Source organism: Colletotrichum tamarilloi (assembly GCF_030869305.1).
Source record: "Colletotrichum tamarilloi strain Tom-12 chromosome Unknown Scaffold_83.1, whole genome shotgun sequence".
Taxonomy (NCBI): domain Eukaryota; kingdom Fungi; phylum Ascomycota; class Sordariomycetes; order Glomerellales; family Glomerellaceae; genus Colletotrichum; species Colletotrichum tamarilloi.
The window spans coordinates 59,413-73,345 of NW_026849466.1; the positions used below are offsets into that span (position 1 = coordinate 59,413).

At 54.0% G+C, this 13,933-nt stretch overlaps 6 protein-coding genes across 6 annotated transcripts; 1 reads left to right on the forward strand and 5 right to left on the reverse strand.

The window, feature by feature from the left end:
- Nucleotides 1–127: 127 nt before the first annotated feature.
- On the reverse strand, nucleotides 128–754 carry CTAM01_12833 (infection structure specific protein; the record flags this gene model as incomplete). The annotated part of the gene is made up of 1 exon (XM_060528838.1): nucleotides 128–754. One exon carries the CDS (start codon nucleotides 752–754, stop codon nucleotides 128–130), a length of 627 nt encoding a protein of 208 aa, XP_060376569.1.
- A 1,324-nt stretch (nucleotides 755–2,078) lies between these two features.
- CTAM01_12834 (short-chain dehydrogenase) lies at nucleotides 2,079–3,140 on the reverse strand (the record flags this gene model as incomplete). The annotated part of the gene is made up of 3 exons (XM_060528839.1): nucleotides 2,079–2,254; nucleotides 2,316–2,538; nucleotides 2,595–3,140. 3 exons carry the CDS (start codon nucleotides 3,138–3,140, stop codon nucleotides 2,079–2,081), a joined length of 945 nt encoding a protein of 314 aa, XP_060376570.1.
- Nucleotides 3,141–3,830: 690 nt separating this feature from the next.
- On the forward strand, nucleotides 3,831–5,462 carry CTAM01_12835 (uncharacterized protein; the record flags this gene model as incomplete). The annotated part of the gene is made up of 1 exon (XM_060528840.1): nucleotides 3,831–5,462. One exon carries the CDS (start codon nucleotides 3,831–3,833, stop codon nucleotides 5,460–5,462), a length of 1,632 nt encoding a protein of 543 aa, XP_060376571.1.
- Nucleotides 5,463–5,885: 423 nt separating this feature from the next.
- CTAM01_12836 (coatomer WD associated region) lies at nucleotides 5,886–8,768 on the reverse strand (the record flags this gene model as incomplete). Its single annotated transcript, XM_060528841.1, has 5 exons — nucleotides 5,886–6,912; nucleotides 6,963–7,126; nucleotides 7,174–7,589; nucleotides 7,638–8,607; nucleotides 8,751–8,768. The coding sequence occupies 5 exons, from the start codon at nucleotides 8,766–8,768 to the stop codon at nucleotides 5,886–5,888; spliced, it is 2,595 nt and encodes an 864-aa protein (XP_060376572.1).
- A 999-nt stretch (nucleotides 8,769–9,767) lies between these two features.
- Nucleotides 9,768–10,955, reverse strand: CTAM01_12837 (mannitol dehydrogenase domain-containing protein; the record flags this gene model as incomplete). The annotated part of the gene is made up of 1 exon (XM_060528842.1): nucleotides 9,768–10,955. One exon carries the CDS (start codon nucleotides 10,953–10,955, stop codon nucleotides 9,768–9,770), a length of 1,188 nt encoding a protein of 395 aa, XP_060376573.1.
- A 2,626-nt stretch (nucleotides 10,956–13,581) lies between these two features.
- Nucleotides 13,582–13,908, reverse strand: CTAM01_12838 (uncharacterized protein; the record flags this gene model as incomplete). Its single annotated transcript, XM_060528843.1, has 1 exon — nucleotides 13,582–13,908. One exon carries the CDS (start codon nucleotides 13,906–13,908, stop codon nucleotides 13,582–13,584), a length of 327 nt encoding a protein of 108 aa, XP_060376574.1.
- Between the last annotated feature and the right edge of the window lie 25 nt (nucleotides 13,909–13,933).

Here is a 13,933-nt window from a genome sequence, read left to right on the forward strand (position 1 = left end):
GTGACCAAGTCGTATAGTGACGACATAGATTCTTGTATAAAATTAAATTTTACGTATACAATTTTGACAACCTCTGTAGTTCATGCCTAGTGTTTTCTTCCGCGTTGCAAGTATGTCCATAACCCTTTTACAAAAACGTGGCAACACCGACAAAACCAGCGGCAACGGCAGCGGCTGCGATCATGCCGGTCTGACGGGTTCCAACGTTGACGGGAACCTGCGTTGGGTTGTTGCGGCCGCTTGTCGCACTGACACCGGCACCTGTGCCAGCGGCAGCTCCAGTCTTTGTCTCGCCGGTAGACTTGGGAAAATCGCCGCCAGCAGCCGTGGTCTTTGGTGCAGAAGAGCCAGACTCCGTAGCACCACTACCGAGTTCCGCCGTGCAGAGCGGGATCTCGGTCTCGAACTCGGAGAGAGTGGAGCAAACGGACACTGCCGACGCGATCGAGGCCGAGTTGGCGTCGACCCAACTCAGAAGCTCCGAGGTATAGCTCGAGTACTCGGCGCTCAGCTCCGCAGGGACAGTGATGCTGCAAGGGTCGGTTTGAGGAGGAGCAGTCATCTCATAGGAGAGAATCTTGGGAGGAGGAGTGGGTGCGTTGGCGTAGACTGTGCCTAGGGCATTGAGGCATGGGTCGGCGGAGAGCTCAGTCTGACGGGGAACGACATCGCGACGGATGCGGTCCGGTCTGACGTCGAAGACGGCGGTCGCTGAACCGGCCAGGGCGGCGATCAGGGCGGTCTTGGTGTACATGTTGTGGGAAGTTAGTGTGAGATCTGGTAAAGACTGTGAGTTGAGATATACAAATGAGTACCAATGAATAGGTTATGTTGTTGGAAGAACGTAATGAAGTTGATGAGGACGTCAGGATCCCGAAACTGCGGCTTTCATCTCAATAAATATGAGAATGAATGAAGACGGATTGCATGCCCCTGGACACTACTTTGGTGTAGCTTAATTTCAAGCATGAAAATAAGGATTCCTGGCTTCAATCCGCTGCCACCGTCCACGACCGTGCTCTCTACCTAGTGCACGCAAACGTCTAGAAAGCTCAATCATGGGGAAGACAAGCTTCATGAGAAGTGAGCTGGGTGCTGTCAAAGCGGCATGCCGATGACTGACGGCGTCATCCTGGCTTTTGAGAGGATCTTAGCCATGGCTTATGAAATGGCAACAAGCCCTTCAGCTAACCCGAAATACTAAAGGAGGATGATTTGCAGCTCATTCGAAGAAACGTTTGGCTAAGGAAGACTTGTTCAACCTGGCTCTAGTTTCGTTTCGGTGCAAGGCACTAAGATAGCCAAATCAGGGGAAATGGCGAAGCTAGTGCTAGAAGATGTTTTGCCTAGAGCTATTTTAGGTTGTTACACACTACTCAAGAGGCCCAGATGGGAGTCCAAGAAAGGAGATCGGTAATACCCGCCTCTTGTTTCTCAGAAAGGAGGCTTACTGGCAAACAGGCTCACTGTAGTTAGTCATGATGCTTCTCTAAATGAATCTCACTACTGTCACTTGGGACCTAAAACGCATTCTAGACCGGTCGCAAACCTTGGAGTGCTTTACACTGGCAGGCAGGAGGAATTTAAAAGACAAATAATGATCGAACTGTGTCTTGTTGTGCAGGTGAGTGATCCGTCACAGGAGTGTGACTTGCGAAGTTCTACAGATGGGTTGGCGAGAGCCTCTATCCTCGTTAGCCGAGTAGCTACATGTTGGTGGCCCGTGAGTGTGACTCGATGCAACGAGAAGGGTCACGATTTGAGAAAAAAGTTGTCCACGCCACCATATCCAAGCAATGTTCCAGCCTTACGCCAACTGCTTCTCGGTAATTGAAGCTTTCCCAGAATGCCAACGACCTGGCAGTCCTCGGGGCCCCGTGGCATTCTTCGCGACTCCTTCAATCTTGCCCGTGCGCACGTGGACTGAAGCTAGATGAGGATATTTCCGAATGGCATTGCAAACTTCTGGGAAGCATATCAAGCGATAGTATAACGTGAAGATTGAATGAAATTCAGTGTAGTCTGTCTTCGTATGTCTATCGTTGCCCCTGTCTTGACCACGAACTCGAAAGGAAAACTTATTCCTGGAGTCCAACGACGCCGACCTTGAGGTAGTGATCGTTGTTCCGGATCTTCTCCCCAATCACCCCGCTCTTGAGCTCATCAATATCCCACTTGGCCCAGACAAAGCGGCCATGCAAGAAGCGCGACTCCTCCGATGCGGCCCAGACGGCGAAATTTCCAGCCAAGTCAACTAGAAGCCAGACATGATTAGCAGGTGCACACCACTTTCTTTGATCTCGGACTACACATACCATGATCAAACGGATAGATGTCCTCGGGAATCCCAGCGTTCTTGAAAGCCGAGGTATGCACCACACCCGGGTGGAAGTTGAGAACCTGCATCTTCTCGGGAGGGGTATCCTTGGCAATCATCTGGATCAGCATCGTTCCTGCATTCTTGCTCGCGCTGTAAGCAGGCCAAGGGCCCGATTTGGTAAAGTTGTGACTAGCTTCCGTAGATACGTTGACGAGAAACTGTAGCCATCCTGTCAGTTCTGACTTCCGTCACGCACTGTATTGAGCTTGCATACCTTCAGGCGACCTTCGCCATTCTTCTGCTTGTAGAACTTCTCAGAGAGATCCAAGAGTGAGCGGACGTTCATAGTGAAGGAGCTCCAGACCTCGTCTCTCCCAAGAGACAAGATGGGCCCATGTTCCGAAATCTTGGCGGCATTGAGAACAAGGACATCAATGACGGTGCCGTCCTCTTCGAAGCCCTTCCAGAGCTTCTCGACGTCTGCGAGGTCATCTACGTCGATGGAGTATCCGTCGAACTGCACCTGGGGAAACTCCTTCTTGAGCTCCGAGACTGCCTCATCAACGAGGTTCCGGCGGCGGCCGAGAATAATGATGCGCTTGGCATGGGCCTGCGCGAAGCCCTTTGCGATGGCGAAGCCGATGCCAGCTGAGCCGCCAGTGATGAGGACTGTTCGTCCTGCCTGGGAGAGCTCTGGGCGGGAAGGGAAGATGGTTGGGTAGGGCTTTTTGTGCTCCTTCTTGGTGAAGGTTATTCCGGTCTCGTAGATGGAGGTGGAAGTCAGTGCTGCAAAAGCGGCGGCGCCAATATCGCTGTCCATGTTGAGAGTCGTGTCGAAGGTTTCTTTGATGTATCTGGAGGGGGTTTAAGGTGTTATTGGATTTGATGTGATGTCAAGATTGAAGAAGCTGATGATCTGGTTTCAGAATCTAAGGGATACATCATTTGGCAGAATCATCGCAGTCTTATATCGTTTCCCAGCACTGTTGGTAACACAAACACCAGCCCTTCATTCTCACCAATTCAATCAGCAAAGACGTGATCAATCGCTCAACGTTGTTGTAGATCCATCGTTTGTCATCATATTAGCCATCAAAAACTTTTTGGTGGTTAAAATCCGTTCAACTCCGACGTACCCAATCGCTGCAGCCGGGAAGTCGAGTCCGCAAGCCACCCGCATAGAATTCCCGCAAGTTTCCCGCAAGTCTTCCGCCGAAAACCCGCAAAACCCGCACCGGCGCTGCGCGGTGGCCCCACTCCGTACATTGCTTACGGCGTCCCGAGCCCGCGCCTTGGTTGTTAGCGCTGACAAATGCCGTCATCCTCTCAACTCAAAGGTTCTCCTGCCTGGTCTCTGCTTCAGCAATCATGGTCTCGGATCTGTTGCGAGATCGTTGTGATGACAAACACGGCGTAATACAAACCAAAACACATTTTGACGGCTGAGCACCTCATTTGATGTAACTCGAGCGAAGCGCCATTGTCGACCCAAGTAAGCAAGTATCGAGAAATGACTCGATCCTCCAAGCAAAAAGCATGCATAGCATGCACAGAATCCAAACGCCGCTGCGATAAAGGCCTACCATCATGTTCCCGCTGCGACGACCGCGACGTAGACTGCCACTACCCCGTCACAAAACGACGCCGGCGGCCCGAGACCTTCAAGCCGCTCCCGTTTTCTGACCCACCGGCACCGGCCCCGGCATCGCTTCAGCAGCAGCACTCCATCCCGGCAGCGATGCCAGATACGCTCCTCTTCGACGCATCTCCTCTGACAAACGGCATCTGGAGCATGCCCTGGTCTGACCTAGACTTCACCACCCCAAACCTCCCTCTCTCGCCAGCAACAGCCTTCTCCCTCCCGCCACCAAAACCCGCAACATTTCCGCAGCAGCAGCTACATCATGAACCATACATCACCAAACCAGACTACCCTCGCCTCAAATCCTCCGTAGCCGCCTCCCTCGCAGGAAGCCAGTGGTTCCTCGCCCCCCAAACATGGAGGATAGACCACTGGCCTGCGCCCCCGCGCGACGCCTACCCTGTCTCCGTCCTGACCAACTTCACTCGCGGTCTGCAGGCCTGGGTCCGGCGGTGGGTGATGGACGGCCACAACCCCTTTATCCACCGCAGTCTTTACACCGAGGGGAATCACTTCCCGTTATGCGTCCAGGACGCTTTTGCCGCGGCGTCGGTGTACTTCCACAAGACGTCTTTGAATGAGGCGTTTGTCCATCGAATCTTGGATGAACGCGTCACGGCCCTGCTGGCAAGTCAGCCCGCGGTAGAGGGCAATGACTCCATGTCCGTCCCTTTACTCGAGACGAGAGATCATCTAGCTCGCGTGCATGCCCTCTACGTCTACACCATCATCCGCCTCTTCGACGGCTCAGTAAGCCTACGCGCCGCCGCCGAAGAACACCTGCCTACCCTAGATCTCTGGTCAAAACAACTATGGGAATCCGCCCAAAGAGACGCCGACACTCTCTACAGGAGCCAATGCCCCCCCTCAACATGGAAATGCCAAGCACAAAGGGATTCGGACCTAGCAGACCAAGTCACAGCAAACACCAACGCCGCCAACGCCGCCAGACCAGGGAGAAACAATAACAACGACAAGCCCAACCACCCAAAAGAAGAAGTATTTAACCGCGACCTCTGGACCTGGAACCTCTGGGTCCTCTCCGAATCTGTCCGCCGCACCTGGATCATCGTCGTCTGCACCCTGGGCGTGTACAACGCCCTCAAGGGGAAATGGGGCGAGTGCTCAGGCGGCGCCCTCTTCACCGCCCGTGCGGGCCTCTGGGATGCGCCCTCGGCTCCGCGATGGGCGGCGCTCTGTCGAGAGACGTCCGGGAAGGGGGCCAGGACCGGGCGAGGCAGAGGTGGTACCGGTACCGGAGTTGATGCTGCTGCCGATCGTCCGGGGGCGGGGTGCAGCGAGGATGATGATGCCAACGGCTGCGGCGATCGGAATCTCTTTGTGCCTTCTCTTGATAGCGATGGGCTACTTCATAATACGGCCGCGGCGGATGTTGATGAGTTTGCGAGGCACTTGTTTACATGTATCTGGGGTCTCGACCGTGTTGAAGATTGGGCACTAAGAACGGCTTCAGAAGGGGAGGTGAACTTGGTTTATTGAGGTTGAATGTTGTGGTTTCGAGTAAGGCGGACTCAATGTGGCTAGGACTCATCTGCCATGCCCTTTGACAGAAGGCCATGGATGTCAACAGGTTTGAGATCATTACTGTGAACGACATGGGCGATGTTTTCGAAAACTATCATTCACGTCAGCGGGTGTGAGATATGCTCCAGACCACATACTTCGAACCACGACTACTGGAACATCATTGCTTCACAGACTTCATGTTATAATATACTTTTACATACGGATCTATTGGCGAGACTGTAACGTCATGACACAAAAACATCTTCCATTTATTTGCAAGGCATGATCATTACCGTCAACGCCCGTCGAGGCAGGGCCATTCGACATCTAGGCCTTTTACGATCCCCGCACCGTCCCTAATCAAATTGCGTTTTGAGATACCGAGCACACGGCTACCTACTCCTCATCCTCTTCCGCCTCAGCCATCTCCTCGTCGGCGTCCTCATCGGTCTCTTCTGCCTCCTCTGCCTCCTCGGCCCCCTCGGCCTCCTCGGCCTCCTCAGTCGCGTCTGTTCCGTTGACCTTCGTGACCTCGGCAACTTGAGGCGCGGCGCCACCCTGCTTCTCGAGTTGAAGCCACTCGTCCCACTCGGGGAACAGGTCTTCGTCTTCTACCGGAGCACCGACCATCTTGGCGACGCGGCCCTTCTTCCCCTTTTCGAGGCTTTCCTTCCACTCCTTGACGACATCTGCCGTCAGACTAGGCTTGTATGTTTGCGAGAACAAGACAGCCTCCGCTAACCGTCCAGTCTTGGTAAGAATCTCCACGCAGCCAGCAACGTCGCCTAGCAGCCACTTGCAGCTAAATGCCACGTTGTGAGCGCCGGCCTCTTGCGCTTGGTCAGAGAGTTTTGACAGGCCACTGCGGTCGGATGTGGAAGAGTAGAGAAGGAGCAACGAGCCAAGGTCCTTCGCATGTGTAAAGCACTCTTGCGCCACGGCGACCTGCCATCCGGCAAGGGCAGCGTCTCCGACTGTCTTCCACTTGTGCTCAACATCTGCCTCTCTCGCCAACTCGAGAGCAGTATCCAACTGACCCAGTCCGAGAGCGAGGTCAAACTTGTGTTCGGGATCGGTAGCAACCTCTAGGGCAAGTTCCTTGTGACCCTGTCCCTCCAAGAATCGCGCGATCTTGTTGAGTTGGTCTGCAGGAATCGTGTGCAAGAGTTCTTGTGCAGTCTCCATATCGTCACGAAGAACCAGAGTCTGGTACTCGAGCACAGGCAAGGACAAGGAAAAGGAGGTGACACCGACGTCCTTATCAGCCAGGTAGATTCTTGAATCACGCTGGATGTAACCCAGGATGTACATGGACTGGTCGAAGTGGGATACCGTGTAAGTCTGGTCGCCCACAAGGTAGTTCAACCGGTTGGTGCTGTTGGTGTATAGGAAGCAATCTCCAACCCACTCTCCGGTGCGAACACTACTTGAGCATTAGCATCTAGTTGTTTGAGGCGTAGACAAACCGCTTACCTCTCGTTGATGTCCGTGATGACCTCAAAGGCGGCCTCGACACCATCTTCGTCAATCTGGTTGGTTTGGACACCCTCGACGTAGGCTTCGCGCGAGAAACGCAAGACGTAGAAGGTGTCTTCGCATGCGAGGGCAACCAATTCGCCGCTGTCAGACCAGTACACCTATTCAAATTAGCACATGGACCGAAGCAGCGCAGCAAGAAACCAACCTCTCTCGGCTCGACCTCAATGCGTCTGACCAGACCACCGGTCTGCCAGTCAAAGAATGAGATACCCCCTTGGCCCTTGACACCAAGAAGGACACCTCCAGTCAAGCCTTCAGCCTGGAAACCGACATCGAGGCCACCCGCCTTCTCAACAAAGTTCTTATACACCTTGACGCTGGTTGCCGACTCTCGGATGGCGAAGTCGTTGGTGTTCTCCTTGGATGCCCAGACGAAGTCCAGCGCAGAGCCAAAGGCCTTGTTACGCCAAGCGAGAGCCGTGTAGATGATGTATTCTCCATCTCCGCAGACTGCGACAAATCGGCCATTCGGGTTGTGTACAAGCGTCGAGGGGTACACTTCGCAGGTACCGAGCTCCTTGACAGGAAGGGAAATGGGCTCGTTGTCCTTGATCGAGGCATCTAGTGGTGTTAGCAAAAGGTGTGGGGTTCAAGATCGACGCAACATACCTCCACCCTTGATAATTGCAGAGACGACTTCGTTGTGGCGGGCCCACACAAGCTTTCCTGACGCATCCATTGACACGGCTGGCTCCTCACGACCAAGCTTCACAACGACAGCACCATCGTCGAAACCAACAGCTACGCCTTGCTTGCCCTTCTGGTAGGAAACGCACCATGCGCGCTCCAGGCCATAGTTGAGAGACTGCTCGAATCGGTATGTATTTGCGTGCCATATCCTAATGGTGCCGTCTTCGGAACCGGAAATGATGACTGGCAGCTCGGGGTGATAGCATGCGAAAGAGACGTTGTTCGTGTGGCCCTCGAGGGTGGCGATCAGAGATTTGGTGGTGTAATCCCAGACCTTGACGGTGCGATCGTCGGATGTCGTCAGAAGATAGGGCTTGTCAGAGTGAGGGTAGTAGTCGACGTGGTTGACACCCTTGGCCTCGTGGGCCTCGAGAGTGAAGTTGGGCGTCGCCGAGCCGAGACTCCAGATCTTGACAGTACGGTCAAGGGATGCGGAAGCGAAGGTGTTGGTATCCTTGGGGTTGATGGCGAGGCCCATAACGTAATGGCCGTGGCCCTCAAAGACTTGGACGCACTTCCAGCCCTTCTCCCAATCCCAGAGCTTAATCGTCATGTCATCGGAGGCGGTCAGCACGAAAGGTTGTGTCGGGTGGATGGCGATGGCGCGAATGTAATCGGGATGGGCCTCGAAGGAGGTGATCTTCTCTGAGGTGTTGTAGTTGTATACACGAATCTGAAAGTCATCGGAACCGCAGACAATCCAGTTCTTTCTTGCGACGAATCGGCCGGCTCGGACAGGGACATCGGTGAGCTCGAAGGTCTTGACGATCTGCTGAGTCTCGTATGACCAGATGTAGACATGACCGCTGTACAAAGTCGTAAGAATCCATGGCTCTTGAGGGTGAAAGTCAATGCCCTTCACCCGCTCGCTGCGGGCGAACAATTGTCGCTGGAAAGAATAAGTCAGCTACCCAGAGCTATTCAGGGGACGACAGGTTGGCGAGAGCTATGCAGCTGCAGCTCTGGCTAACCCAATAGCTCTTGCTCGACCAATGCGCAGAGCTGAGGAATTCCATTCGGTCTGGTTCGTACCTTGACGTCGACCTTCATGTTGACGACCTATGCCTGAATACCAGCAAGGGAGAAAGTTGAAGGAAAGGTGATGGTGTCCTCGAGAAACGAAGTGGGGGAAGAGTGGTTCTTGCGCTGGATAGGACACCTAAAGGGGAATCATACGTGGCAGTCCGACTAATTCGAGAAAAGGAGAGAGAATTAGCAGAGGCCGCTGGAAGCCGGTCGCGGAGGAAAGAGTCGGGGAGCCTCGTCAGCTTGTGTCGTGGGAATTGCTGGCTTCCAGAGCTTTGGCAGGCGCAATTTTGGCCAAGTCGGTATTTCGAGCTTCAACAGATGTGTCCCTACCGTCGCCAGGTTCAGGAGCTGATTGGTGCCTTAATGATGTGGCTTTTGCCTAAGGCACATACATTTGAGCCACGTAAACTGAGGTGCCCTTCAATCGCATCGCTTATCTTATCTGACAGCCAAAGCCACACCCACATCATCAGCCACAATTCAAGTAAGGTACCAGGTAAGTGGCCGCACACCAGCCTCTCACTTCCAGGCTGCGGTATATACCTTACTGAAGTAGATACCTGGTTTCTGAATCCCCTCAGAAGGCAGTCGGTAAGAATTTGCGGCGGCTCTTTTTCCATAGGGAAGTTTACATGCAATTTTGATATTTGGGATTCAAGCAGAGTCTGCCGGATTTACTTGATGTACATTTATCATATGCAAGATCCATGGACAACATCTTATGCACATCTTCCGCTGTCGCATACACACCCTTCACCAGTTTATTTTCATAAGTGATGCACGGAGGCACAAATCGTGGTTCACGAGGCAGACGGGTTGTTTTGTTTGGAAATAGTGTTTGGATTTGTAGCTCAGATCTATTGATCTTGATCCTACCCTTTAACTCGGGTTTGCTCAGAAATTGCGCTAAAGCTGCGCTCTCTTAGTATCCTCAAACTCCATGCTTGTCCCAGTGATATATGCTAAAACGCCGAAAAAATCATGCCCGTCAATCGTTACACATCAAAGCTTTCCGGTGAGTCATTCCTCACTGTCGGCCTGGACCTTGCGAACAACAGCAGCCAACATGGGGTGAATCTTCTCCGAAGACTGGATGCCACAGATCTTCGTAACAGCCTCCTCTGGGGAATTCTCAGACATGAGCTTGGAGAGCTCCTTGCTCTCATCATCACCCTCAACGTCCTGGAAGCGGAACGCCATCTCAGCTGCGCGGAGCAGAGCAGTGCAGTCCTCACCCTTCTCGGCAAGCTCGGCCGCGGGGCCGACGAAGCGCTCCTTGCGGCTCAACTTGCGGAGAGGCGCGCGGCCGACACGCTCAACAGCGTCCTCCAAATGGGGGTTGCCGATGCGGCGAATGATCTTGGCAGCATACTCACGCTGGGCCTTCTCGTCGATGCCGTGCTTGCTAATGATCAGGTTGCTGGTCTCCTCGAGAGCCTTACGAACCTCGGCCATGATGGCCTTGTCCTGAAGCGCATCGTAGACGGTGCGCTTACCGCGGTTGTAACCGTGGTAGGCAGCAGTAGCGTGGCCAGTGTTGACGGTGTAAAGCTTGCGCTCAATGAAAGGAGCGAGCTCATCGACCCAGTTGATACCCTCAATGCTGGGAATCTCCTCGAAGGGTGTGCGCTCGACAACCCACTCGTAGAACTTCTCGAGGGTGACGTCGAGACCGGCATTGGGGTCCTGAGCAGGAACGATGCGGTCAATGGCGGAGTTGGCGTACCGTGCACGCTCGTGGTGGTCTTCCAAGCGGTGGGCAGCAGTGTTGCGAGGGTCCTTGATGTGCTCAGCAAGGGTGTCAGTGGCGCCAATAGCGTTCTCGCAGGCAATGACAGAGATGGGTGCCAGGTCGCTGGGACGCTTGTCAATACCCTTGGCGATGACGGGGGCGATAAACTTGAGGATGTTTGGGCCGACGGAGCACGTGACGACATCAGCTGTGGCAATCTCCTCGACCAGCTCTGCCTCGTGTGTTCTTGAGTTGATGGCGCGGTAGTTTGTAATTGTGTTCTCGTTGGTACCCTCAGCACCGACCTCGATAACCCGGTATGAAGGGGTCTCGTTCAGCTTATCAATGAGAGCATCGGCGACGTCGGCGAAGACGACCTCGTAGCCGGAGTTGTGGAGAAAGCAGGCGACGAATCCACGGCCGATGTTGCCGGCGCCGAAGTGGACGGCCTTCTTAGTGAATTGTTGTGTTGACATGTTGGGCGTGTGTGTAAGGTGTGGGTGTTGGAAGGGTGGGGGTTTGTTTGTTGGATATAGTTTAGGAATAGGGTAAAAGGCGATTGTTTGGAGCCTCGAAATGTTTTGGTTTATCAAGATCGCTCAAGATCGAGTATGTGAGTGGGATATTGAATGGAATGGTGAGAAGAAAAGCCTGTGATTAAAGGGGGGAACAGGTTCTCTTTATAATCTGAGCGTGTCGCCTTCACGAGAAGGACCACGACGATGTAATGGACGGCGAGTGTGTCTGGGAAGGCACCATGGGATGGCCTTGACGTGTGAAAGGCTCATTTACAGTGGGGGCATCGGCTGGAAGGGGAAAGCATGAAGGAGTGGAGGGGGACCCATGCAATACGTCGTCCATGACGGGACGTAAGGATGAGGAAAGGTCACCTCAGGCACTTCTGGGTGGTGCATCGCACATAAAGGTACATCGGGCGCCGGAAAGGCAGATACGTATCACCCATGTACTCTTTTTTCCCGCGCTGAGATCATCACGTACCCGGAGTACTGGGTACATCTGGGCGGGCTCCCACCAAAAGACCTCAGAGAGTCTGTGTCAATGGTCAAGGACTGCCCCCCAGAGCAATGACATAACGCCGCATCCCCCTTCAACCCCAGCCATGCCATCATCCCCAGTATTTCCTGGCCTTGCAGCAAATAGACAAGCCAGCTTTCTTGCGTCCATCCCGTCACCTCGTCCACAAGGCTCCGCTTCATTGAAACGGAGTCGGCGCCGCCTTAGCTCTCTGGCTACCGCCCCTTGAGCCAACGAACATGCAGCATTTCGTCAACAAGTACGGAGTACCATCCTACAGGCTCCACTAAGGGGTGATTGCAGAAGGGGGCGTGCCGTCAGAGGAAAACACTATGGAGAAAGTAACAATGGGCGCAGTCCAAAGTGATGCAACTGCTGAGAGGGGACAAGGGTACGGAGTGTGGTCCATGGAGGGGTCGCAGACTCGCTGCCCCTCCGCCAGGCTGGGTTGGACTTGGAATGGATGCCGATTGTGGATGAATGGGGGAAAGGCCTTGAGGCAGAGGAGAATCAAGAGGAGAAAGGATGTCCGTGGTTTGCATCCTTCGCCAATCATCATGAGCTTTTTGTCGGCTGCCTTTATCCCTCTGCCATTGTTGAGTGTTCACTTAATACCTGTTGGTTTGCAGATAGACGGCAGAGACATCTCGGCGTCAGCCACGCCGGCCTGATGACTGTGTCTACATCGCATGTGAGGAATCATCTTGTATTAGCACATGCCTTGCCTTCAGAGTTGCTCCTGGAAAGCTTCTCTGCTGTCTTCGCTTCTGGCTGGTGGGAAGTTATCGGCTCTCATGCCCGTCAGACAACGATAGAACAGGAAGCTCCACTGAATCTGGAAAGGACAGTAGAGTGACAGGTGATGGCAGCCCGGAGAGGCGAGTACCTAAGATACGCAGTAAGGCCCGAAACGGTCATCCGTGGCCCTTCACCAGCATCACATGTGCTTGGAAGTTCAAGGAATAGGTGTGCCTAGGCCTGCTTGTGGTGCTGAGTGTGTATGTCTGCAGGAAACACACACAATGAGGCTTTTTGGTGCCCTGGTGTTCCGGTGCCTTAGCATTCGTTGTATCGCTTCGCAATAGGGTAGCCGAGACATTGATGCTGGCTGGTCCTGAATACTAGGTTCTGTTACCTATCCACGGAGAATACCGTACGCCCGCTGTACTACGTATGGAACCGAACCCCCAGAATCCCTCCATCTCTTTAGAGGTTGTGGTGGATGGACGGGTGCGTGGACAAATGGATAGGTTTCCATGCCGGTTCCGTCCGGCCTGGAACCGCAGGGACCCTGAATGTTCAACAGCATGGTAGTCGACTCGGGACATGTGGCTGGCCGCGGCAACGATCTCATGTGCTTTTGAAGATAATTGGTGTTGCCGTTGGCAATAGCTATGGACATCGAACATTGCGCGTGGACTTGGCCGATGCAGCAGGTGTATCGAGAAGTAACAACACCGGTGTATCCAGCATCCGAAAGGGTTGCCAAGGAGGGGTACGGAGTAGTTTGGAAGAGGCATTTCTTCCCTTGTCGTAACATCTCGGATCGCAAATCGAAATCGTGGATCAGTAACCTGCTACCGACAAGTCGCACTACGTTTTGCCAGGGGCTGGTGCCTCTATGGCCTGTTCCTGAATTTCGCCGCGCCGCCTCACGATGAATGGTCCAACGGCCCGCCGAGAGGGCCGAGGAACCGTGGAAATTGGAGAATGCATAGATTTGTTAGAGTGCATTCGCAGGATTCGTGGCAGATGAAAGGGCCAGGCTGCCACTCGGCGCAAGTAAGTTGGCTCAGCGCTATGCAATGCCACGTCCGATAATCAACCGGAGACTCGTCAGAGAGTTAGATGAAGGCGGCATTGCTTCGATCGTGAGAGTTGGATATAGATCAGTGGTCGAATCAGAAGACGGCATCTGGGGCCCCATCCTGGGTGTGCTTGGTCATTGATGGCCCCTCCTTCTGTCCTTTTGGCGTGCCCTGCGGCTTGTGCTGGCGAAATGTGCGAACTCAGACTCAGCCATGAAACGGGACGGATTACCGTGGAATCTGGAGCTTGAGGGATAAATTACGGCGGCGGCTGTTCTTCCTCGTCAGGCCTGTCCGCCTGGGAGACCCTTGCCTGGAATGCAGGCCACAAACGCGGGACTGCGATTCGTGGAGGTGTCGACATGGCGCCACTTTGGGGTTTGTCGTCGCCGCGCCCAGGCGATTGGGATCCGCAATTTCTCGCTTTGTTGACGCCGACGGTGACCAACAGGGCCAAGTGCAGCGGAAATTCGGAGAGATGGCCAGCGTGTTTGTAGGGACCTTCGTACGGTGGCGGCAACTCTGTTGGGTTTTGTGGTTTGCAGGCCGGAGGCTGTGGGGTGCCAGAAGGAGGACTGCGGCTCATCAGGACCAGTCATGGCTGGAGAATC